This window comes from Micropterus dolomieu, linkage group LG09 (assembly GCF_021292245.1).
Source record: "Micropterus dolomieu isolate WLL.071019.BEF.003 ecotype Adirondacks linkage group LG09, ASM2129224v1, whole genome shotgun sequence".
Taxonomy (NCBI): domain Eukaryota; kingdom Metazoa; phylum Chordata; class Actinopteri; order Centrarchiformes; family Centrarchidae; genus Micropterus; species Micropterus dolomieu.
This window is the reverse complement of record NC_060158.1, coordinates 627,650-651,049: the sequence shown is the minus strand read 5'-3', so window position 1 is coordinate 651,049 and position 23,400 is coordinate 627,650. Positions and strand designations below refer to the sequence as shown.

Genomic DNA, 23,400 nt, shown 5'->3' with positions numbered 1-23,400 from the left:
AATCTGTTTGGCTTGTACTGAAGCTACATCCATAAAGCCAGTCAGCAGGGAATCTTTCTCTTTGAGTTCCTCTGAAAGTCGTCGGATGTCTTCCATAAGGTCAGCAATCTTCTTGTTCGCTTTCTTAAGGAGTGAGCAGTCCTCATGGGGCAGAGTTATCTCGGCTTGCATAGTCACCGGAGCTTTGTTGCGATCAGTAGCGTTGATCGCGTTTTTACGGTCATCTATCTTAAAATCCATGTCGGATGAGTAAAATCCTTAACCCACGTAAAACTTAAATAAAGTTAAGTTAAATAAAAGGATATAAAAAAAATGTAACGAAAAAAGTGGATTAAAACTGGATAAGAGTCCGGTTCAAGACGGAGCTTCCGACAGGTGGCTACAGACGCCAACGCATGCGCAGAGTGCAGATTACGTCAGCAATTACGTCAGAGATCTTGTGACAAGATGATGCAAGTGATTAATCTGCCATTCACTTTACTTAAACGAATGATTTGATGTTTATCTGATTAATGATGTATTTTGGCTCTTAACAGATATTTTGGTCAGAATGGACGGGTGAAATTTGGATGCAACTGTTACTCTAAATTCAAAGATACAGCTGAAACTCGAAAAATTTGCATATCGTGCAAAAGTTCATTTATTTCAGTAATTCAACTTAACTGGTGAAACCAACCAACCAACCAACGACTCATTACATGCAAAGTGAGATATTTCAAGCCTTTATTAGATATAATTTCGATGATTATGGCGTACAGCTTATGAAAACCCCAAATTCAAAATCTCAATATTAGAATATTGTGAAAAAGTTCAGTATCGCACTTTAATCAGCTAATTAATCCAAAACACCTGCAAAGGGTTCCTGAGCCTTTAATTGGTCTCTCAGTCTGGTTCAGTGGAATTCACAATCATGGTGAAGACTGCTGACCTGACAGTTGTGCAGAAAACCATCATTGACACCCTCCACAAGGAGGGAAAGCCTCAAAAGGTAATTGCAAAAGAAGTTGGATGTTCTCAAAGTGCTGTATCAAGGCACATTAATAAAAAGTTTAGTGGAAGGGAAAAGTGTGGAAGAAAAAAGGTGCACAAGCAGCAGGGATGACTGTAGCCTGGAGATGATTGTCAGGTAAAGGCCATTCAAATGTGTGGGTGAGCTTCACAAGGAGTGGACTGAGGCTGGAGTTACTGCATCAAGAGCCACCACACAGACGGGTCCTGGACACGGGCTTCAAATGTCGTATTCCTCTTGTCAAGCCGCTCCTGAACAACAAACAACGTCAGAAGAAAAAAAGAACTGGTCTGTTTCTCAGTGGTCCAAAGTCCTCTTTTCTGATGAGAGCCAATTTTGCATCTCATTTGGAAACCAAGGTCCCAGAGTCTGGAGGAAGAACGGAGAGGCACACAATCCAAGATGCTTGAAGTCCAGTGTGAAGTTTCCACAGTCTGTGTTGGTTTGGGGAGCCATGTCATCTGCTGCTGTTGGTCCACCGTGCTTTATTAAGTCCAGAGTCAGCGCAGCCGTCTACCAGGACATTTAGAGCACTTTATGCTTCCTTCAGCAGACGAGCTTTATGGAGATGCTGACTTCATTTTCCAGCAGGACTTGGCACCTGCCCACACTGCCAAAAGTACCAAAACCTGGTTCAGTAACCATGGGATTTCTGTGCTTGATTGGCCAGCAAACTGGCCTGACCTGAACCCCATAGAGAATCTATGGGGCATTGCCAAGAGAAAGATGAAAGACATGAGACCGAACAATGCAGAAGAGCTGAAGGCCGCTACTGAAGCATCCTGGTCTTCCACACCACCTCAGCAGTGCCACAGGCTGATAGCATCCATGCCACGCTGCATTGAGGCAGTAATTCATGCGAAAGGGGCCCAAACCAAGTACTGAGTACATATGCATGATTATACTTTTCAGATGGCTGACATTTCTGTATTTAAAATCCTTCTTTTATTGATTTCATGTAATATTCAAATTTTCTGAGATTTTGAATTTGGGGTTTTCATAAGATGTACGAAATAATCATCGAAATTATGTCAAATAAAGGCTTGAAATATCTCACTTTGCATGTAATGAGTCTATATAATATATTAGTTTCACTTTTTAAGTTGAATTACTGAAATTAATGAACTTTGCACGATTTGCTAAGTTTCACCTGTAAAAAGCTTGTAGGAAAGCAGCGAAGAGTGTCAGAAGCGAAGAGTTTTCGCAGTTCTACACAGCAGAAAGGTGCAAAAAGGTGAGTCTCAGTAATTTAATTTGTGCAATCAAAACAATTAAATGTCTGCGGTGTGAAATGTGTCTATGCTAACTGCAGTATGTTACTGTGTGTGTTCAGTCGATTAGATACGTCTTGTTTCTAGGAATGCAGAATAAATGATGAACAAGGAAGAAAGTGATGTTACCAAGACAAACAAACTATTATTACCAAATAATAATTGAAGAAAATATAGAGAGGTTGAACCTTTACAAATATTCATAACTTTATGGTGGCTCCGGGATACAAAATACAACAATACTAAATGTTGACAAAAGTGAGCATTTTGGAAAACACCAAAACAAAACAGAAAACATTTAAAAACAGAAAATGTAGGAACCTACTATTGGCAAATTTGTTTCTTATACCATTGGTCACTGTTGTATTAAACTGTAGGTAAAAGACAGCAACAGTTAAGTTCTTTAAGCTTTAGTGTTTTTTGTGTGACCACCAACACAAAGCTCAAGTTGCCAACTAGATCAACACCGTTCCTGAAACCACATGACTTCATTAACTATAATACTTTACCATCAACATCAGGCACTGGTGTCAATACAGTAAAAATACCTTTTCAAAAACCTTACCTTCCATTGCAGATCAGTAACATTTGTGTTGCAATATTATTATAATATATAAAATAAAAGGAACACAAGACTCTGTCGTGTCTAAAACCATAGAATCGACTTTGTGTTTAGACACGACACGAGTCTTGTGTTCCTCTCATTTTACTTATCACTGTAAGATCACGGTGTATGTTGGTGACAGTTTGAACAATGTGAAGAAAAACATATGTTTTGTGTACTTACATGCAGAGGAATGTATGTAACATGGACAAACTGCAACAAGAATACAAAAAAGGCACCTACCTTTTCTGGATCAGGGAAAATTATTGTTTGCTTTTGTTTTTTCATTGCAATTTCTGTTTTGTTGTTGTGTTTTCAGAAATGTGCCATTTAAAATGTTACTGCATTGTCTGTTAGATTGATTTCTTTTATGAAATGCGTTTTTTTCTGTATTAATCATGTTTTAGTTCATTTAAAATGTGTTTTAGATTCTGCATTGTTTTTTTCTGACATGTGTTTTCTGTTTCTGTTTGATTATGTTGTGTTATGTTTTTATTAATGTTGCTCAGTTTTCTGTATAGTGGTGTTTTTTTCTGACATGTGTTTTCTGTTTTATAAAATACTTGTGTGTTTTTTGGGGTGGGGGGTTTGCTGTGTTTTCTGAATTGTTGCTGTGTTTTGTTTTTTTCAGTTTTGCTGTGGGTATTTTGATTATGTTGTGTTATGTTTTTATTAATGTTGCTCAGTTTTCTGTATAGTGGTGTTTCATATAATCATAAATACACATCCTCTCTCTCATCTCTGTTTTCATTCTCACAGTCATTGCAAATAATGTAATAAAGAAAATGTGCCTGAAATATTACATTAACTATCCTCAATATTGATTATTCATTATTGTCCTTGTTTTGCCTTTGGGTGTGAGTGTACAGAATTTCAGTGCGGATGGTTGTGTCGTGACAGCTTACAGCTGGGCTGCTGTGTGTAGGATTGCAGTGGTACTTGAAATCATACTATCATTCTGAAAAATAAACACTTTAACTATGCATATTCCTCTGTCATTTAGCAAACAGGCCTCTGTGTTACTGACATGTGAATTGATGTGTGTGATGAGTGCTTGGCTCTCAGTGAAACTTACCTGAATGTATAAGGTTTGCAAAAAAAGAGAGCAGATATGATGCAGGTGTCCAGCAGGGTCAAGCTGTCGAGTGTCTGCTCTTTGTTTGGTTAAGAGCAGGATTTGATGGCAACTTAAGGATGTGTAAGGTCAGGTCTAGATAATAGTGTCACCAGTCAAAGGGCCATGTAAAATTATGATGACACAGCCTGATACCCACTGCAGCCACACAGCAGAAAGTTCACTTCTTGTTTTGCAGTGGTTGAATGCAACTAAGTACATTTACTCACGTACTTTACAGTACAAATTCCAGGTACTTGAGTATTTCCATTTTATGCAGCTTTATACATCTATTCCACCTCATCTCAGAGGCAAATGTGTTTTACTCCACTACATTTGTCTGACAGCTTTAGTTACTTTTCAGATTACAATTGACCAACCCCTTCCTGTCCGGTGAAAGTCCTTTTCTAATTTTCTTGATAAATTGAAGTGTTCCTTCAGCGGGTTGTGAAAATTCAGAAAATGTGAAAATGCATCGTCACAAAGCTGAAAAACCTGTAGTGGAGTATTTTCACAGTGTGGTATCAGAACTTTTTGTTAAGTAAAGGATCTGAGTACTTCTTCCACCACTGATGTTTCCTCTGTACAGCAGAGGCTGTTACCCTTTTTCAGAACAAATATCAAAAAGGTGTCTTTCAGACAACTCACCACCGGGCCCGGCTCCCCACGATCACCTCTGGCTCCTCTGATTCCTGTGCCTCCCTGTTTGAGACACAGATAGCAGGAGGTTATTCACGGCCTCATTTCTGTGTTAGTGTAGTCAGTCAATCTTACAGCCCAAAAAGCTGACAAAACAAGCTGAGATACAAAGAAAATGTGAAAAGAAAACTGTATTGAATGAACTTAAGTAACTTCATGAAGCATGTGATGTACAGATGAGTTTGTGGGCCCTCACCATCTGTGTGACTGCGAGCATGAACGCGCTGTACAGTCTGCGTGTTTTGGTTGGTGGACACCGATATAGTAAGTACTTAAGTCCCTCTGTTGCCTGTTTGCTAAACTGCTGCAGCACAAATGTCTTAAGCACTCTATAAACTGGCAAAGTGCAAAAATGTGGCAATATGTATCATACAAATAATTAGGCTTACTCATCATTATGTTTATTTGCAATATGATGTAAGTGCAGTATCAGCATTAGATCAAATGCAATATCATCTTCAGTGTTTGATTGACTGGGTATGTATTTGATGTATTTGTGTGTGGCTCACTGGTGGTCCAGCAGGGCCGGGGGGGCCTTTGCTGTCCTGGGTGCAGGTGCAGGCTTTGGGCATGGCCGGGCAGTCAACCTCCTTCCTCTGGATGATCACAGCATGATGAGGATGACAAAAAAAGAGAAAACGATATGGCAATGACATGATAAGTGATAAAATAAAGCAGGCAAATTGGGAGTTTGACTCTCTGACGTTTTCCACATGCATTTCTCTGTACTGCATATTTTAGCTCACAGTGAAAGACTTTTCTTTTAGATAATATAATTTCCTTACTTGATGTATATCTTGTGGAAACTGGTGGTTTCAGTGATGGTTTTATTGGTTTGAGTTTAATTTTTAAAGTTGCTGACAGGTTATCTTTAAAAGATACTATGTTCTCAGAAAGGAAATTATGCATACAAGCAATTCTTGTAAACAGGCGATACAGCACGCAAACAAAACCTCACTGACTTTAACGTTAAATGTCAAGATTAAATGTTTTGCCATCGAAATGTCGGCGGTTCAATCCCCGGCTCCTCCAGGCTGCTTGTCGAAGTGTCCTTGGGCAAGATATTGAACCCCAAATTGCCCCTGGTGGCTGTTCCACTGTATGAATGTGTGAATGTTAGTTTCTGTTTGAGCACTTAGGCTCAGTGTATGAATGTGTGAGAATGGTCAGTTTAAAAGTTTACAATGAAGATAAACACGATGTACTAAAACGTTTTTTCATGACGCCCTTGTGTAAACACTGTAACAGTTACATTTCAAATCTGAACTGTTAAAATGTCAGTAAATCTCTTCTTTCTTGAGTACAGACAGACGAGTAAACTGAAAAGTAAAGAGAGGTTTAGAAACAAATTAACCTCACCAGACCAGGAAGTTCGCAGCACTTGTCTCTGTTGGCCCACGAAGTGCTGCAGACAATGTCAAAGATCTGCAGCTGGAACTGCAGAGGAGGAAAACAAACAAATGTTAAGAATAACAATAATGACATAAAATACAAAACTGAACTTTTAACAGCCAGATTTTTTTCTTATCTTATTTTGGTTTTGCTCCATAATATGACACAAGTCAGTATCTTGTACTTGTAAAATTAATTCACACTTTGTGCCTTTGAAGTAATCTGTCCCCAAGCACCTAAACTCAGACAAAGATAGTTTTATATCAAGACCTCATAACTGACTCAGAAGTACTCATAATTTCGACATCTGTAACTTCATGATTAAATAAAGTAAAACACGTTATCACTTTAAATGAATTCAGAAGCTTTCTATAATGGCTTCCAAATTTCATAATTACACAAAAAGGAAAGTACACATGGCTTGTCTAAAACAAATGTGACGGAAATCAACAGGGGGGGTTTATTATTTCACATGGCGGGATTAAAATCACTGATGATTCCTGCAACTTCTACAAATCACTGGATGTCCCGAGGTATTTTAGTGCTGTGCAAATAAGACTTGTTGCTTAATCATAATCCTGCATTTAATGCCAAAAAAAGGATTACTGTCAGGTTTACAGCTTCCCTTTGAACTCGTTTACAAAGGTCTGTGTTCAGTTTGTCTAATAAGGCGCGGTGAATTCTGATGTACAAAATTAGAGCATTAGCCAGGACCGCCCTGTGATTCATGGGGTTTAAAACACAGTGGGAGATCATAAGCCTCATCTTGCACTGTAGAAATATTCAAAGAAAGAACAACACATTCAGCTGCTCCTGGAGGCCAATGTGGAAAAACTATTCGTTCTTCTATCCGGCTTTTTTCAGGTTCAGGAACCTTGTTGTGCCATGAGAATGTGTGCACAAGCGTACAATCATGAAACTGATGGCCGGTATCGAGCCTCAGAACAGCAATATCTTTTCCTCTGTAAAAACCACCAACCTGGCTGCTCAGTTTTGGGTGCTGACACAAATGTGGCCGGTGGAGAGCGATTTTAAAAACACTGGTGGGAGTTATTTGACACATTAGTGAAAATTCTTCAGCTTCAGAGCCGAGTCAATGTCAAGGGTTTTCTCTTCAAAGGGAGATCAAACCAATCAGACACAAAGTCTGCCTCGCTGCTATTTCTGGAGGAGGGTGGCTGGAAATTGATTTGTTTGCATTCACAAAGCTGCTCAAGGAAACGTCTGCGCTTTGATGAAAAAATTAAACATAGATGAAACGGCATAAGATCAAATACTGGAAGTTAGAATTCATGCGTGAACATTTCGTTGTACTTTACTTTCTTCGAGTGTGTGGTGGTGATTTGTTGTACACATACAAGGACTTTGACACTGGATTATACTGTGTGCATGTTTATATTAAGGCTATGTGTGTGTTATCCTCACCGGTGCAGAGTTGTCCTTGTTCCCTCTGGAGCGGACCATCCTGCCCAGAACTTCCAGTCCGTCTACGGTGATGTTTCCCGCTGCGTTGATGGCTTTCTCGCCCACCATCTTGCAGTCGATCACCACTTTGGCGCTCGTCTTGCTGACTGCAATGTGAAGCTGCGTGAGACAAAACATCCGACATGTTCACTACACATCGCTCCTTCAGACTTGTTTTTAGTGCATTTAGTCACCTGAGATGTTGGACTGACACTTTGACAGTTCATCGGTTTAACATCAGTTTTTGTTTTCTCCATTTCTTCATTCGAGGTCATTTGCCTGCTATTCAAAATAAGCAATATGAAGAAAGCAGTTTGGCTGTGAGGAGCATCCCTGTTTTACTCTGTCCTGTATTTGCAGCCTTCAGAAGGCTGTAGCTTCATGTACTGTGGTAGAACAGCGCCCTCTTCCTGTGTAGAGCAGGAAGGTAAACAAGCTCTTTTATCTGCAAATCCAATCTGATGACTCTGAAGGTAAAATACAGAGCAGAGGCTGGAAATGCATCTGCAACACCACCACACATTAACATCAACAACATACATTTACATCAATATGATAATAATGTGTCAGATTTAGCCAAAGGCCTTCTTTTCATCTGTAATCCCAGGGTAGGTTGATGTTATACATTACACAAGATACAAATAAAAACCAACACACCCAGAGAAGGATATGGAGAAGATTAAAGAATATTTGACAATCACAACTTTACATTAGACAAAGACTAAACATCACAGAAGACTCACCGCACTCTCTCTGTAAACTGTACCCTCTTGTTTGTTTAGTTTTTTTACATAAGGTTTTAAAGTTAAGTGGGTGTTAACATGCCCCACATTTATTCTGTATATTTGATTCCAGCTTTAAACATAACTTTTCTAGGCAGACTGCCAAAGAGATGATGATGAAATGAAAACATTAAAAAGTTAATTTTGTTTTCACTGGAAAATAGTTAAAGCCCGCCAAACAAAATGCACTTTGTGTACGCGTGTGTGCGCGCAGTGTGAAAGCACACAGACACACACAAACTACTTAAAACTGCAGACGTTTTCATCTTAAATGAATAAAAAAACAAATGAAATACAAAATGGCTTTGCTAAGGCGGATTCAGGATAAACAAACAAACCTGATTTTACTTCCAATATTAAATTTCAAAGAAGTGTTTTAAAATGAATGTCAGTGCACAATTATAGCTCTGCAACCTGGAACTGGGACAAAGACCAGGAGAGCGCGTGGAAACGAAACTAAAATTACCTCCCTGAGCGACATGGCTATTTATAAATGCACATACAGGAAGTTCTGTCACCGTCATGGACAGCAAAGTGCTGAACTGTGAGGCGGATGAAACGTCGCCCGTCTGTGCTGAGAGGCTTCCTCAACACCATTAACCCTCTTCTCCTGTAACTTTTAACAGAGCTGCTGTCAGTGACCCTGTGTGATTGTTTTCTGTACAGACTCGCACACATCTGAACCCTATTAACCTTCCTCTATAAGCACACCTTTGTTCGACGGGTAAAAAGAAGAGTTGGTAAAAGTTTTCTCTTGTGTGTTTCCGGCTGCTGTATTTACAGAAAAGGAAAAAATAAAAATGCTAAGCTGTTGCTGACGGATGCCTGTGTGCGTTTCTCTCCCTTATTTAAATCTCCAGTTTCTATAGGCTACAATTAAAATTCACAGCACTGCAAATTAACTTATTAAAAAGCTCCATGTTTGTCCTGGAAAAGAGGGTATTTTTTGCGTTTTGCATATCCACAGGAAAACAGGCCATAAACTGAAAAAAAGTCTGCCCTGTAATTTTGACTCTAAGTATTACTAAGTGGAGTTGTGACACATAAGCATGACTTAACTTTGCACTTCTCTCGACACAAGAAGTGAAAAGTTTCCAACATTTTATAATGTTTTTCTTTTGTTAGAGCTCTTGTAAGTTGTTGTGTTTAGATCAGAGGAAATAAATACAGCATTTTATTCTTAGCGGGGAAAAGAAATTAGTTTTACTGTTCAGCATCAACAGATGATTATAGTCCACAGAAGTATACAGTTTTACAAATAGCAGGGTGCAGATTAATAATACTCAATACCCTGCAACAGAGAGACTCATTTCCATGTCAGTAATCAGTCTGTCGTTAGCATATCTTTATACAGAGGTTAATGAATCGGATCACAGGAGTTTTAACGGACTGAACGGTTTCACACTTTTTATTTACACCTTACATTAAATGCTACTGGAGACATTCCTTATTTCACAGCCACAGAGAAAGAAATAACTTTTTATATTTATGAAGACAGTGTTAATAATAACCATATGTTGCAGTAGAGGTAGCATCAATTGCAGGATTAACAAAAAAGGAAACCATAATCTATTCCTCATTATTATTTATACATTACCTATATTAATATTTACATGTCTCTGCACACTGCTGCTTTTTGCACTTATGGTTACATGCAAAACTGCATTTTGTTTTCTCAGTACAAAGTAGTACTGTGTTTATATGAGTTTTAATTTTGTTATGATTCTGTGGGGACGACATACTTTGCAATGCAAAAGTAAGAAGTGCTACACAAGGTTATTACTACTACTATACTAGTAGTAGCTACTACTATACTAGTAGTAGTAGCAGCAATAGTAATGGCATTAGTAGTAGACTCTGTTTGGCTGGAGGATGTTCATTATTAACCTCACAGCTCTGACGTAACATCCTCTTCACCGTCTATTTATTTAGAAAGTTTATTCAGAGGCCAAATAATATAGGGATAACACAAACTTTATTTTAAAACATTATTTATTGTATATATATATATATAATTACTATAATGAGTCAGGCCTATGATTCCCGTCCCACCTGCTCCTGTTGACTTTTTTTCCCGGTCCTCTCCGAGTCCCGTGATGATTACTGTAATTGACTACAATCCCACGGGAATCCCTTGACCCACAGAAGTCCTCAGCCTCTAATGTATATAGTATGGATATTAAGAGAAGTAGCAGTTGTATTCAGGACAGGGTTTTTGCTCAGTCATTGTTTGCTGTGGGGGTCGACTGTGTGTTTGGTCTGTCTGTTGAGTTTAAGTTCACTGCAGCTGTGAAATTACTTGTAAATGTCAAAGTGATTTTTCATGTTAACTGAGATGAACTTTCTCAGCAGGGAAACAAACTGTGTGCTGGTGCACTGAACATTTCAGAGTGAATTCACTCGTTTTAAAAAGGTAGGGAGCCATTATGTCAAGGCATGCAAAGATACACTGCGGTAACACAGAGAGTGACGATACAGAGTGAAAATAAATGCTTGTGTACTAACAACCATCCACCAGAACCTGGTTTTAAAAAAACAAAAAATAAGAACTATTATTAGTATTCAACAGAGCTGGCTGCAATGGTTGTCAAAATTTGCAAATAATTTACTTCATAATTTCTACTTTACAAACACCTCCCTCAGGTATATTCATGCAGATGGGCTGCAGCTGAGTTCTAAGCCAAACATATAACACATAGTAAAATTAAGTCACGGTGGCTTATTCTGTATCAGGACTGCCTGCTGTAAAGGTGTAATCACAAAGTCTACTGTATCCTACTGTATCTATTCCATACCCAGTCGTGTGGGAGTGTGTATGTACATACTCTTGTACACATTTACAGGCATTGCAGAGGCCCGCCGACCTGCATTAGCACTGGAGAACTGTAATATAAATCCTGTTAAGAGTGTGAAGTGTGAAGCAGCGCAGCCCTATCAGTCTAAAAACCTTGCTGAAGGACATTTCTTCATTTTTCTAAGACGTCAGCTTTTCAGGAACTAAGAAATGAGACAGACGGAAACATTCAGAGTTTATCTAATAAGTGTGAAAAGTGTTACGAAAGCTGAACTTTGGTAACACACAGGGGGACCATTCAGTCTTTAAAAGTTAGTTAAGTTATGTCTATCACCACAGTTGGACATTTCTAAGAGATGACTTTCAAATTAGTGATATCCTCTCATCCATAATCACCTATAAAATAAGTCACATAGACTTCAGGCAGGCAATGCAGGTGCCCGTCCTCTAGGATTATAAAATCCACTATGTATGCAGTTGCATGAGCACACACACACAAACACACTCACACAGCGGAACAAAAGGTGAAAGGATAAGCAGGATAAGCTCTGCTGACAGCGAGCAGACAGAAGTGACTGCCGATCAGTCAGCGAGTCCCTCAGCGCCGACACTGACACTAACACAACATGACTGTGAGCTAGTTCAGGCTCAGGCCACGACTCAACTACAGCCGGCCTGTCAGGACTCCGCCTACCGTCTCGCTGCTCAGCGAGGTTTTAGATGACAGAAGAACGAGTGCAAGGAAGGAAGTAGGAGGAGGGAAGGCAGTAGGAACCCAAGGTAAGGAAGGGACAACTGAGCAAATTAATTAACATACTGATGAACCACTGGATCAAAAGAAACAGAAACACGAGGCAGTCTAATGTCAATTACATAACTCTGGCTTTTATTTACTTCAATCACTGAACTCACTCTGCCTGTATTTGGGACAAATACATTAATTCCTTTAATTCCTTTCATACAAAACTCTTGCTCAGCAAAGATGGGAAATAGGCTGCTATGAAATTGTTTACTTCAACCAGTATGAATATTACTTGTATAAAAATAGGCTTTTTCATCTCTCTTGTTTACAATAATGGCAAATCTGAATTGTTTCCATCAAATTATTATAATATATATAAATTGTGGACATTCTAACCGATCGAACGATGTGTTGGGAATCACGAGGCCCCACGATACGATATTATCACGATACCTATGTCACGATACGATATTATTGCGTTTTATCTTTTTCCCAACTTCAAATTGTGTCCACAAAGGAAAATTCTTTTTCTAGTTGACTGGAAAAACAATTTTATTAGTGCCAAAAAACAAACTTCTCATGTACAATTTATATAGTAAAAGATCGATACTTGACGTTCATGTTATGATACGATACTGCCTTGCAAAAATATAGCGATACTACGCTGTATCAATTTTTTCCCCCCACCCCTAATATTGACAAAGGTTTTAACATTTATATTTGTATATTTGGGCTAAATAGATTAGAACTAGCTCTTGCAGGCGACCCAGTGGGGTTTAAGAGGTTTTATACATCCAGAGAACATCTATAAAAACCTGATTAGGCGTCAAATCAAGACCCGTGTTTATGTGTCAAAACGTGTACCCGCACCAGGCCAGTAAAAGAGACGTCTAATTGGGAGTAGGCTATGATTTGAAGCTTTAAGGTATTAATCTGTTGCCAAAAACCCAGTCAGTCAGCAGCTAGATCAGTCATTAAAACAACAAGTTAGTTAACCAGCCACAAACACATCATGTCTATTAGTCACTCAGTAAAATAAGCAGTTTGTAACTCAGCCCAACAGTCGTCAAGTGAGTCAGCCAATTCATCAGTCAGCCAATTATACAGAGAATCAGTCACTAAAGACTGTACGTAAGCAGCAAGTCATGTTGTAGAGCTGTGTCAGTCAAAGATTTGTGTTTCTGGTTCAAAGACAGATACCAAGATCAGAAGGGGGTTTGTCTACACTGAATAATAGAAAACGACCTCTCTAATGACCACTTTGCTGCTCCTGTCACATTCGTGTGAACATCACTGTGGCACTCAGCATGACTCTGCATCACCCTCTGCATCCTCAGCAGGAAGTGTTTTTTTTTTTTTTTTATTATCAGTGAAGAATCTCACACCTCATCACAGTTTCTGCGACGGACCGTCAAAAACGGTTGACTTTCCATCATTTATGCCCCAAGACATCCTGGTAAACACTTTAAAGCTGAAGTATTAAGTCTGTCACTCACTCTGACAGATGATCAATCAGTCAGTGTGTTAGGAATCAGTCAGTCAATCAGTCAGGCAAAGAAAAAAAGAAACCTGGACTGGAGTGATTCTGACCTTATGGAAGCTGCCGTAGAAGAGTTTTTTGATTTCTGGCCCTTCGAAGGTGACCGTCTGGAACTCTCCTTTGTAGTCGTTGTTGAAGAACGTCAGAGTCTTTCCGCCGTCTGCATGAAGACACAACAAGAACTGCATGTTAACAAAAAGAAGAAAATAAAGCACTTGTCATATTTTTACTTTACTTTTATTTATATTATGTCTTCCTCTTTGACAGGTTTTGATTTCATGATGGGGATGAGTAAATGACAGCTTTTACCTGCTCCTTCATGACAACCATAACCATCCCTGGTGTTTTATACATTCAGTTTGATTGTGATGGATTTGTAATTATAGAAATAACAACGTACAAAATGACGAGAAACAAATGGTCTTTTTTTGACAACTGGATGCTCCCGCAGCCAAGATCCCTGACTCACTGTCGAGGATGACTCCCACCAGCGGCTCGTTGTTCTTGTTGAGGATCTCCCAGAGGGCGAAGGGCTCCTCTGGAGTGTCTGGCAGCAGTCTGAACAGCAGGGTGATGGTGTAGTCAGAGGGCAGCCCTTCGGGATGGATGTATCTGTGAGTCAGAACAGAAACCCAGGTAAATATTGATTATGAAGGCTGAACAGTGTGGATTATGGGGTCTGAATACAGTCAATACTCAGCTGGAGCTATCAGAGTAAGTAATTCTATCTTACGTTGAACAAACACACTTTAATGTCTATTGTGTGAGATCCATGCAGCAGGTGGCAATAAAGCATTTAATAGACAAGGTACTATTTTATGAGAGAGGACACTTGTTAAACATCACAGTAACAAATACCTGGTTGGCTGTGCCAGAAAAGCATCGCTGTGCAGGTGGAAACTGGGGAAGGTATTGAAGGTGCCAGGTACCATTGAAACGCCAGAGACGCTGCTGTAGCGATTCTCCACCAGCCCAAACAGCTCCATCATACGGAAACCTGACGACACACGGTCAGAGGTTCAACTTGTTGTGGACAGTTCAGTGCATTCAAAAAGTAAAAAAAGTCAGAAGCCACCACTGTTTCATGAAATAAGCCTGTCTCAGTAAGATTTATTTCTCTGTGGCAGGCCGGGTTAGATGCACTGGTCAGTGATTTTAATCCTATGAGAGTGTGTGTGTTGTATTTCCTCTCCTCTCCAAGTAATAACTCTGGCACCGATTACCCCATTTGTTTTTATGTCCTGGGGAAACATCTTGGATTTTAAAAGTGTATTTGAGCCTTTACTCACAAAGAGTTTTGTCATCTCGCTGCACTGTTTGACTGCTGCCAACACCAGCATTCAGTCTTAGTTATGAACCCAGATGTCAAAAGGAAAAAAGAAAAGCATTTTGGAAGAGCACGACTCAGCTCAGCTCAGCCAGTGGGTTGTTGTTGTTGAGAGATCTATCAAGGTTAAGATTTTATGCTCATCCTAGTAGCACCAACGTTACATGACAGACAGCAATGCAAATGAGAGTAAAATAAATATTCTGTTTGTATAAGAATTGGAAATAAGCAAATAAGCTTGGAAATAAGTAAAAACAACTAAAAATAGGATACTTCTTAATGTCTATCACATCCTCAGGGTATGAGGGCTACTTTTATATGCCAGGGGAGGATTTGCTATCCTGGCAAATGTCAGAGGGGATGGACCATTCGACCAAACGGAATCGTGGGTGCCGTGTCATTTCGGCCACTTTACAAAACAAAGCCCACTGCTGATGGAGAAAGTCAACACGGCCGACACATACAGGGAGAGAGAAAGGGGCAAGCAGCTGTGTTATGCAGCAGAGTATATGTGCGTGCTTGTGTGAGAATATTACCTGCAGATTCAAGTAGGCTAGTGTAGTGAGAATGAAGCAGATTTAAAATGGTTAGATAAGAAATTACCCAAGCTACTAGAAATAGAAATATACTGTCATTCTGTGGGAAAACTGTGAAATAAATCAATACATTTTCACTGGACGACGTTGCATAAGATATGGTTTTATCACTTGCACAAGTTTACTATGTTTATAGTAATAATAATATCCCTAATAATAATAATAATATAATGCATTTGGCCCAGTTTGCCAGATGATGGGCAGACCAATTCAATTATGTGACTCAAATTGGGACATTCAGTCAAAATTAAACACCTCATTAGACACCTCATGAGAGTGCAACATAATCTGATAGTCAGTAAAGTTACTCTTGTCAGAAAAGCAAACCATAATCCTTTCTACTTCTGCCATTTACTTACTTGTTTTTATTCATGTGTATTCCAATGTTAAGAGCCGTGTGTGAGAAAACATTTGTTTGCGATGTTTACATCCTACACTGTGTTCATGAGCTAGGATGTTGCTGGAATCAGTACAGCCAGAGACCTGGTCTTCTAGTACCACTACCACTGTGAGGTAGGATACTGCTGTAGGCCTAGCAGAGACAGGGAGGAGTGTGGTACAGGCGGGAAGTAAACTGTGACAACCAAATGTTCGGTTTATATTTAATTCTGCGGTAGAGAAAGACAGTAGCAGCAGACAAGCAGACAGAGCACACAGACAACATGTACATTTTTTTTTATAAATGTGTGCTCTTAAAAACTATTGAGCATTGTCTGCTAGTCGTTTACATTAAATGTTACAAATCTGTTACACACGGTTGGCCTACAGCTTGTATTATCTCACCATCCTGTACAACAACGTAGCGTAGTAGTAGTGAATGTTTGTTCGTGATAATGTGGGCTGGTGTGGCTACAGTGCCAGGTCTGAATTTTTGTCCCAGTCCGCCCCTGGTGTACGCTGTACCGTTCATATATGATGTGCATACAGTGCGAACACATGGAAAAGGCCAGCACTGTTCACAGTAGATTTATCCACAGGGCTTTAGTCTATGCTGCTCCCGTGTTTTCTACATATCTATACTTCCAAGTGTGTTTGCATTACAGGAATATGTTTGATCTTTCACCTGGTGTTGTGCTGCCGCTCATCGGTACAGACGGACAAGCTGGAAAAGAAAAACAGTGTGTGTTTAATTATGAAGACACATTTCTTCAGCCTGGAAATGTTTTAAAATCATGATAACACAGTCAACCATTTCCAATACGTCACACCTGGACTGAAAGTGAAATAAACTCTTCTGGCATCACATCTAGTCTCTGAAACCGACAACCTCAGAGTGTTTGATAAGCTGCGGTTACTCACTGGCAGTTGCAGCCTCACACACGAAGGTCACCAACTTCTCTTCGATCTTCTTAAAGGCGTCCAGGTCGTCCACGAAGAAGACGTGTCTGTCGCTGGGTTTACTGGCGATGCTCACCAGCTCACCGTAGTCAGCGTCAGCGAAGCCGATAGCAAACACAATGTACCCTTCACAGGAAGACAGAGAGAGAGAAAAAAACCTTTGTCGTCAACATGGGAACAACCAGAGGTAGAATGAGCATCTGTCTTCAACAAATATGAAGCAAGTACAAGACAAAAATGTCAAGGTTTGGTCGTAAGTTTCAGTATTAGTAGAGCACATTTGAGTTACACATGTTAAGGTTGGTGGTGTTCTGTATGTGACATGCAGATATATAAACTTAATCTCTTGGATGTATCGTACGCTAAGAGATGGAATTGTTGTATGTAAAACATTTTTAAATTAACTTTTAAAAAGTGCATTTCAAGTAAGGAACATGTAATTTAGCTTTCAGTTGATTCTATCCAATGTTAAATAGGGGGCTTATTATACCACATTACAGCCTTGATGAAAAATGTAAGAAACAGTCTTAATAGTGTTAGGACATTGTGCCAGCACCTTTTAATGTTGAACAAAAATGCCATTTAATGTGAAAATTTGAAAACGTAAATTAAATTTTTTACTGTTTCTTTCTATTGACGTCATAATTTTAAATGAAAAATCTATGAGAGCAAACCAAACAGGCAGGAATCCTGAAATCCAAACTTGATCTGTGGGACTTTTTTTTAAAGCCACAAACAACACGGCCCTGACCTTCCATCTGCATCTCCTTGGAAACTTTGTTGACGTCATCCTGAGATCGGCCGTCGGTGAGGACCACGAGGACGTTGGGGATTCCCCTCCTGACTCCTCCCTCTGCAGTGAAGATGTTTTCCTTCACATGCTGGATGGCTCGACCTGATTGAACAGAGAGACTCATAAGTACTTTGAAATGATTTCAGTAATTCTCAGTCCTAAAAACAGAGAGAATGAACACATGCAGAAGGAGCAGACACTGATAGTGTACGGTATATTTCTTCTTTTAATAAATTTGAAATCCTATATCTGTTTCAGTACATAAAACTTGAACTGATGTCTGTCACTGTGGAAAACTCAGGAAAACTACTTGACAAAAATAGTTGAAGAAAAATCTCACTTGGCAGTTTCCCCGACCTCTTAAAACAATAATTGTGCATCACCATTTATAGTACAAAAAAACCACAAGAACATAATCGACCTCTTCCCGGGAAAAGAGGCATGATCACGCTGCGTTTGTCTCCCTACACCAGCTCCCTGTAAGATTTCAAACTGATTTTAAACTTGTATTGCACACTTTTAAGGCCTTAAAGGGCCTTGCTCCTAAATACCTCTCTAATTTATTGACCTGGCATGTGCCCTCTCGACCACTGAGGTCCCTGCTGGTTACTCCCAGGACTTTGTGACAAATGGTGATTTTGTCATTAGAGCTCCTGCATTATGAAACTATCTGCCTACTAAACTGAGACACACTTTCTTTTAAATCTCTTCTTAAAAAAACTTGGATATTATATGTACACACACACACACACAATATATTTTTATTGTTTTTATTCCTATTTATTTGAGCTTATTCACTTTATTGTCTTTACTTCCTCTTTGTTCTTGTTCTTTGGCCTTATTCTCATTTTATCTGCCTTATTTCTTTTAGTAAAGCACTAAAAAGTGCAATGTAATGAAATGTTGTTATAAATGATTAATATCAAATAATTGCCCACCCCATTACTCTATTAGTTTTTTCCTGTTTTATTTGTTTCAAGAGACGAAGCCTCCCCGCACGCTGATGTTGTTCTGAAGCTGTAGGGTTTTAATTTGGTGCCAGTTAAATTGCTGCGTCTGAATTCCATGTGGCAGTAACCTTTGTAGTCAGTCACAATTGAAGACCTTGAGGTTGCTGTTTTTGCTGCTGCTCTGTTTTCCTGCATTAGAAGATGAGTTTGTCGTCCATTTGACACCTACTGCCGACCTGTGATGAATTACTGCCAGAGTTTATCTAAAGACCTTATTGACAGCTTAATTTAATATAAATTAATTACTAGATGTTATTGCAGGATGACAACTCAACTCTTTTTAAAAAGAATGACAGGATGAATCTGTCTCCTCTGTTTTGTCCATCATGTCAGGAGCAGCGAGTCCACATCTAAGACCAGTTTCTTGGTCTAAAAAGCCTTCTGCCACTTTGCTTCAGGTTGGTTTCAAGAAACAAGAGCCCACTTGGGTTCCAAGACTTCAACTTTGACAGCTGGACTTTGAGGACTAGTAAAGTGCTTGTTGCCATGGTTTGGTTGGCAAGGAAAATCTGCTGTTCCTCATTGTTGCAAAGGGAATAAGATGAATCAGAAACACTTGGAGAGCTAAAACGTGGTTTGAGCATCAAAAAGGAGAAGATTTATGTTACTGCAGCCATTACATTGTATTTGTAAACAGAAAATATATTAATAATAATTTTGAATATCTGTTAGTCAGTCAGAACAAGACCTTGACCCTTAAAGACATCACCTTAGAGCACTGGGAACTTGTGAAGGTCATTTAGTAAATAATATGTGATGTTTGATGCAGGGTGGACCACAGAGCTGCTGCACGGCTTTTACATTTCAATAAAGGAATCAAGGAGCACCAGGTACTTGAAATTGATCCACTAATCAAATATTCTTCGGGCCTGTGGGAACATCTGGGAACAGATTCTTAATTGCAGTGTGCAGAAGGAGGTGATTGAGTGCTCTGAAACTCCCCAAACTGCTGCTTCCTGACAGAAAAGCAGGGTTAGTGTTTTACAGTGTGACATTAGCAGTGACGCTGTTACAAATCTGTTCTCTGCAGTCTCGTCCCTGCAGGAGAAACGGCTATGCTGCTTTGTAAACACTGATTAATGACTTCACCGCTCCCTGCTTCCCCACAGATTTCTTCTCATCACGCGCACACACACACACGAATATAGGCTTTCTAATGCACTTTATAAACATCCATGAATGTATGCATGAAGACACATGTTCACAAGGGCAAGAAAGTGCAAATGTTTGACTCCCACACACATATACTGAAGGAACAGCAGCAGACACTTGCACACAGATTTAATTTTCTGTTTGTGGTTGCCTGCGGCTCCGTCAGTATTGATAATGTCATTAGAAAGTTGTGAGAGTGTGTGTTTGTGTGCACACTGTTTGTCTCACACAGGTGTTGTTCTTGGATTTAAAGCTGAATTCTATCTGCTGCAGTCATAGAAAATGTACCCGGTTGTTTCTGTGTTGCAGTGTGTGTCCCGACCTCTCCCCTTTGTGTCTCGTAACTCCACCAGACTCCACTTACAAATTCGACCACCATTTAATAACTCATAAGCAGCTGTATTATAGAAAAGGTTCAGTTCTCCCAGTCATGGCGCGCCTTCCTCAGCGGTGCACTCACCTGTCTTGGTGTTTCCTCCCTTGTAGGAGATCTTGTTGATGGCGTCCAGCAGCCGCTCTTTGTCGCTGTACGAGTTCAGTTTGAACTCAGTCCGGGCGTCGTCACTGAACTGGGCGATGGCCACCTGTCAAGACAAAACAGAAACCAAAAATGTTGAGTTTATTGAAAAAATAATTTTTCCACTCATCCCTAGTGTTATCTTGCCGAGCAGATCCTTTTGATTTTGCATGCTTTTAGGATAAAACTTTTGTCACCGTATCAACGTTTCACTTCATTTGTGTAGGTAAGGAATATTATTTTTGTAGAATCTAATATTGTTGTTTATACAGTGTTTCCGCTTTTAGCTTCATTAAACGAGAACCATGGTGATGCTCCTAGACCATCACGGGTAAACAGGCATTTCTCTACAGACAGAGAGTTGGTGGATAACCATGTGAAGTCAGGACTTCTCTATTCAGAACAACATTTTCAATAAGCCCTGTTGCTTTTTGTCTGACAAAAGACAAACATGCCTGAAGGTTCGGGGGTTTTTACTTCTTCCACCATGTGCTGACCGCACTGAAAGCTTCACCTGTGGCTGTGATGGACACCGCTCACGTACCGCTTTCAACAATCAACATTTATTGTAAAACACGTTAAAACAGATGTATGAGCAGTGTCCTGGTGTTGTGACTGAACTCAACTTGGATCACCGGAGAGAAAAGGAAAATAACACAGCAGAAACTGAGGAAAGCTCAATGATACAGAGAATAAAAATCAATTGTTGCATCAGTGACCTGGGCTGTGGCCACCTGGGAGACCGCGCAGGAATATAATTTATTTGCAAATAAAAACAATACATGAGAGCAGCCTAGTGGGGCTTATTTCAGGAATCTGCTGTAGGACTGAACACACTGAACAGGATTTCGGCCTCTTGGGAAACACCAGTAGAATACAGATTATATGTAAATAACAAAAAATACATTGGCTGTTAGTATAACAAAGTTTGTGCTGTCCTAGAAAATGGCTTTTTCTTTGGGTTCCATTGTATTAAATTTGCAAAATAAATTACAATCTTAAAGGTTAAAATATATTTAATATAATTGTAATTTTAATCACAAAATATGCATAAACAGTTTGCCTTTAAAGCTCCTTGTACATGCTGACTGCTGGAAAACGCTGATAAGAAAACAGACATCTTTATTCTGCCTTGGTGCTTAAATGATTAGCTGATTAACTGATTAGATATTGACAGAAAATGTACAACTTTTTTTTTTTTTTTTTTATGAATTATGAATTTTTTAATTGTAAGTTATTTATCATTTAAAATAAAAATGTTTGGGTTCAGGTTCCTTTCATTGCAGCCGTTCTGTACTTTCCAGACATGTTGCCATATGCACAATAAAAAGATGACTTTATTTTTGCTTACTTGAAAAATAATGAAAATCATATTCAACCGTTTAAGTCATGCAAAGAATAAATACTTGTTTGCTGTGTGTGATTTGACAAGTGTACATCAGGAAAATGCTGTTTAACACAGACGCGGCGTGTGCAGTTAATACTGCTGTACTTGATGCTCTCTTTCTCGACGCGTCGGCTCTCCTGCCACAGCAGTGCTCGGCAAGTTACCAAAATACAGAACAGGGGAAAGCAAGACAAAGCTATTGTGCCTCAGGAAAACAATGTTTTGCCGTACTCCCAAAAGAGTTCCAATCTTTGTTTTCTTTGGTGGCTTTTTCTTACTGTGTCTGCCTGTCAATAACCTGTCAAACAAACTGGAGCGCTACAACACACCGAGTGTTAGAATAACAAATGTCAAGACTTTCATGAATAGTTCACTATCTCAAGAATGCTGAGGAGAAAGCAAAAAACCAACAACTACTACCCCTGGCCACCGCTCTGTCGTACCTGTGTGCCATCCGGTCCGATCCGGTCCAGAGCTCCGGTGGTGCTGTACAGGAAGCGGATGATCTTCAGGAAGTTGTCATCTCCGATACTCCAGGAGCCGTCAACCAGGAAGACGAGGTCCGCTTTGGCAGCCTTACAGACTGTACAAAGAGAGGAAGAAGGTGAGGACAACAACAAACTGAGGAGAGGGATGACTGAATCAAACACATCACAGCTCTGTATGTTTACATTTTCTCTCTCCGTCTCCCCAAGAGGAAGTTTACGTTTTCTGTTTTTATTTTCGACAAGGACGAGCAGATAAAAGATGGAGGATAGATGGAAGAAAAATGTAGGAGGGGAGATGAAGGACGATGCAGAATACTGAAAGACGAAGGAGATTGAAGTACAGAGAGGAGACAGGCATGTTTGTAATACAGATCTGATTGTTGTAAAGACTAATACTTATTAAATAACTTAACATGAGTCATATATTTAGGCTGATATCATATGACCACAGTTTTCAAGAGGGATGAAACAGGAAAACACACTGAGGCTAAGAAATCAGATGACTGTTTGTTTAATCCGTCTCCTTTTGGATTTCATCTAAAGCAAACACGAGTTTCTTTGTATCTAAATATTAAACGTGCTTCAGATTACACAGTGATTTTGGTTTGTTAAGAATTGAAGGGACGAAGATTGAAACTGTAGAGAAATACTTTCTCAAAAGAAAATAATCTATATTTTTGTTATCTGCTTTGTCGACTTTCTTTGGTTTGCTCACTGGAGGATGATTTCATTTGGCTCCTACCCTGAAAAATAAATACGTTTCTTTCTCTGCTTCTCTTCTTGTCTTTGTTTAACGAGGTTAATAACTTTCATTTCTGTTTTATCTCTGTGCATATAAACAGACTCTTGACTTCATTTTAATGGATGACAGCTCGGGAATAAAAGAGTTTCTGAGTGACGTAAACATTAGATGGATTAGATCTGAAAAGGTCTCGACTTGTAAACGACTGAAAATGTGTTACTCATTAAATTCAAAACACATAGCTTGCCTCCGTCGCTCTTCACCAATCATTCCAATCACTTCCTTCCCATCTAATAAAATCACAGTTAAGGCTGGTGCCGGATTGATCTGCAGACCGCTTTAAATCTGTCATGTGCTCTTTGTTTACAGCTAAAGTTCACTTCATAAACAACATAAGATGAAAATTAAAGCCCACCATGCGGCTCGCATTAATCGGGCCCTCGCACTTGTAAGCGCGTCCGCGCGTGAGCCGGCCGAGTTGCACATTCTGGAGCTCTGCCGGTGCGGCTGTGAATTTCCTACGCGGTTCCGACGCCGCATGAATGTGCTATATGTCACTTCCTGTGTCCCCTATGTGGAGCTACATAGCACTTGCCGCTATGAATATAAATCGGTATTGACGTGTAGATGTCTGCGGGG

At 39.6% G+C, this 23,400-nt stretch overlaps 1 protein-coding gene across 10 annotated transcripts in view; it reads right to left on the bottom strand.

The window, feature by feature from the left end:
* LOC123976249 (collagen alpha-1(XIV) chain-like) overlaps positions 1–23,400 on the bottom strand; it is a 270,666-nt gene that overhangs the window by 137,806 nt on the left and 109,460 nt on the right. For all 10 annotated transcript variants that reach the window (XM_046058228.1, XM_046058229.1, XM_046058231.1 and 7 more), the window contains 12 exons: positions 21,975–22,114; positions 20,088–20,211; positions 17,424–17,567; positions 16,634–16,798; positions 16,398–16,436; positions 14,270–14,408; positions 13,881–14,023; positions 13,462–13,571; positions 7,515–7,673; positions 6,057–6,134; positions 5,207–5,293; positions 4,647–4,700 (listed from right to left, as the gene is read on the bottom strand). In XM_046058228.1, coding sequence (XP_045914184.1) covers positions 4,647–4,700; positions 5,207–5,293; positions 6,057–6,134; positions 7,515–7,673; positions 13,462–13,571; positions 13,881–14,023; positions 14,270–14,408; positions 16,398–16,436; positions 16,634–16,798; positions 17,424–17,567; positions 20,088–20,211; positions 21,975–22,114 — 1,382 coding nt within the window. The remainder of the gene's footprint in view (positions 1–4,646; positions 4,701–5,206; positions 5,294–6,056; positions 6,135–7,514; positions 7,674–13,461; positions 13,572–13,880; positions 14,024–14,269; positions 14,409–16,397; positions 16,437–16,633; positions 16,799–17,423; positions 17,568–20,087; positions 20,212–21,974; positions 22,115–23,400) is intronic.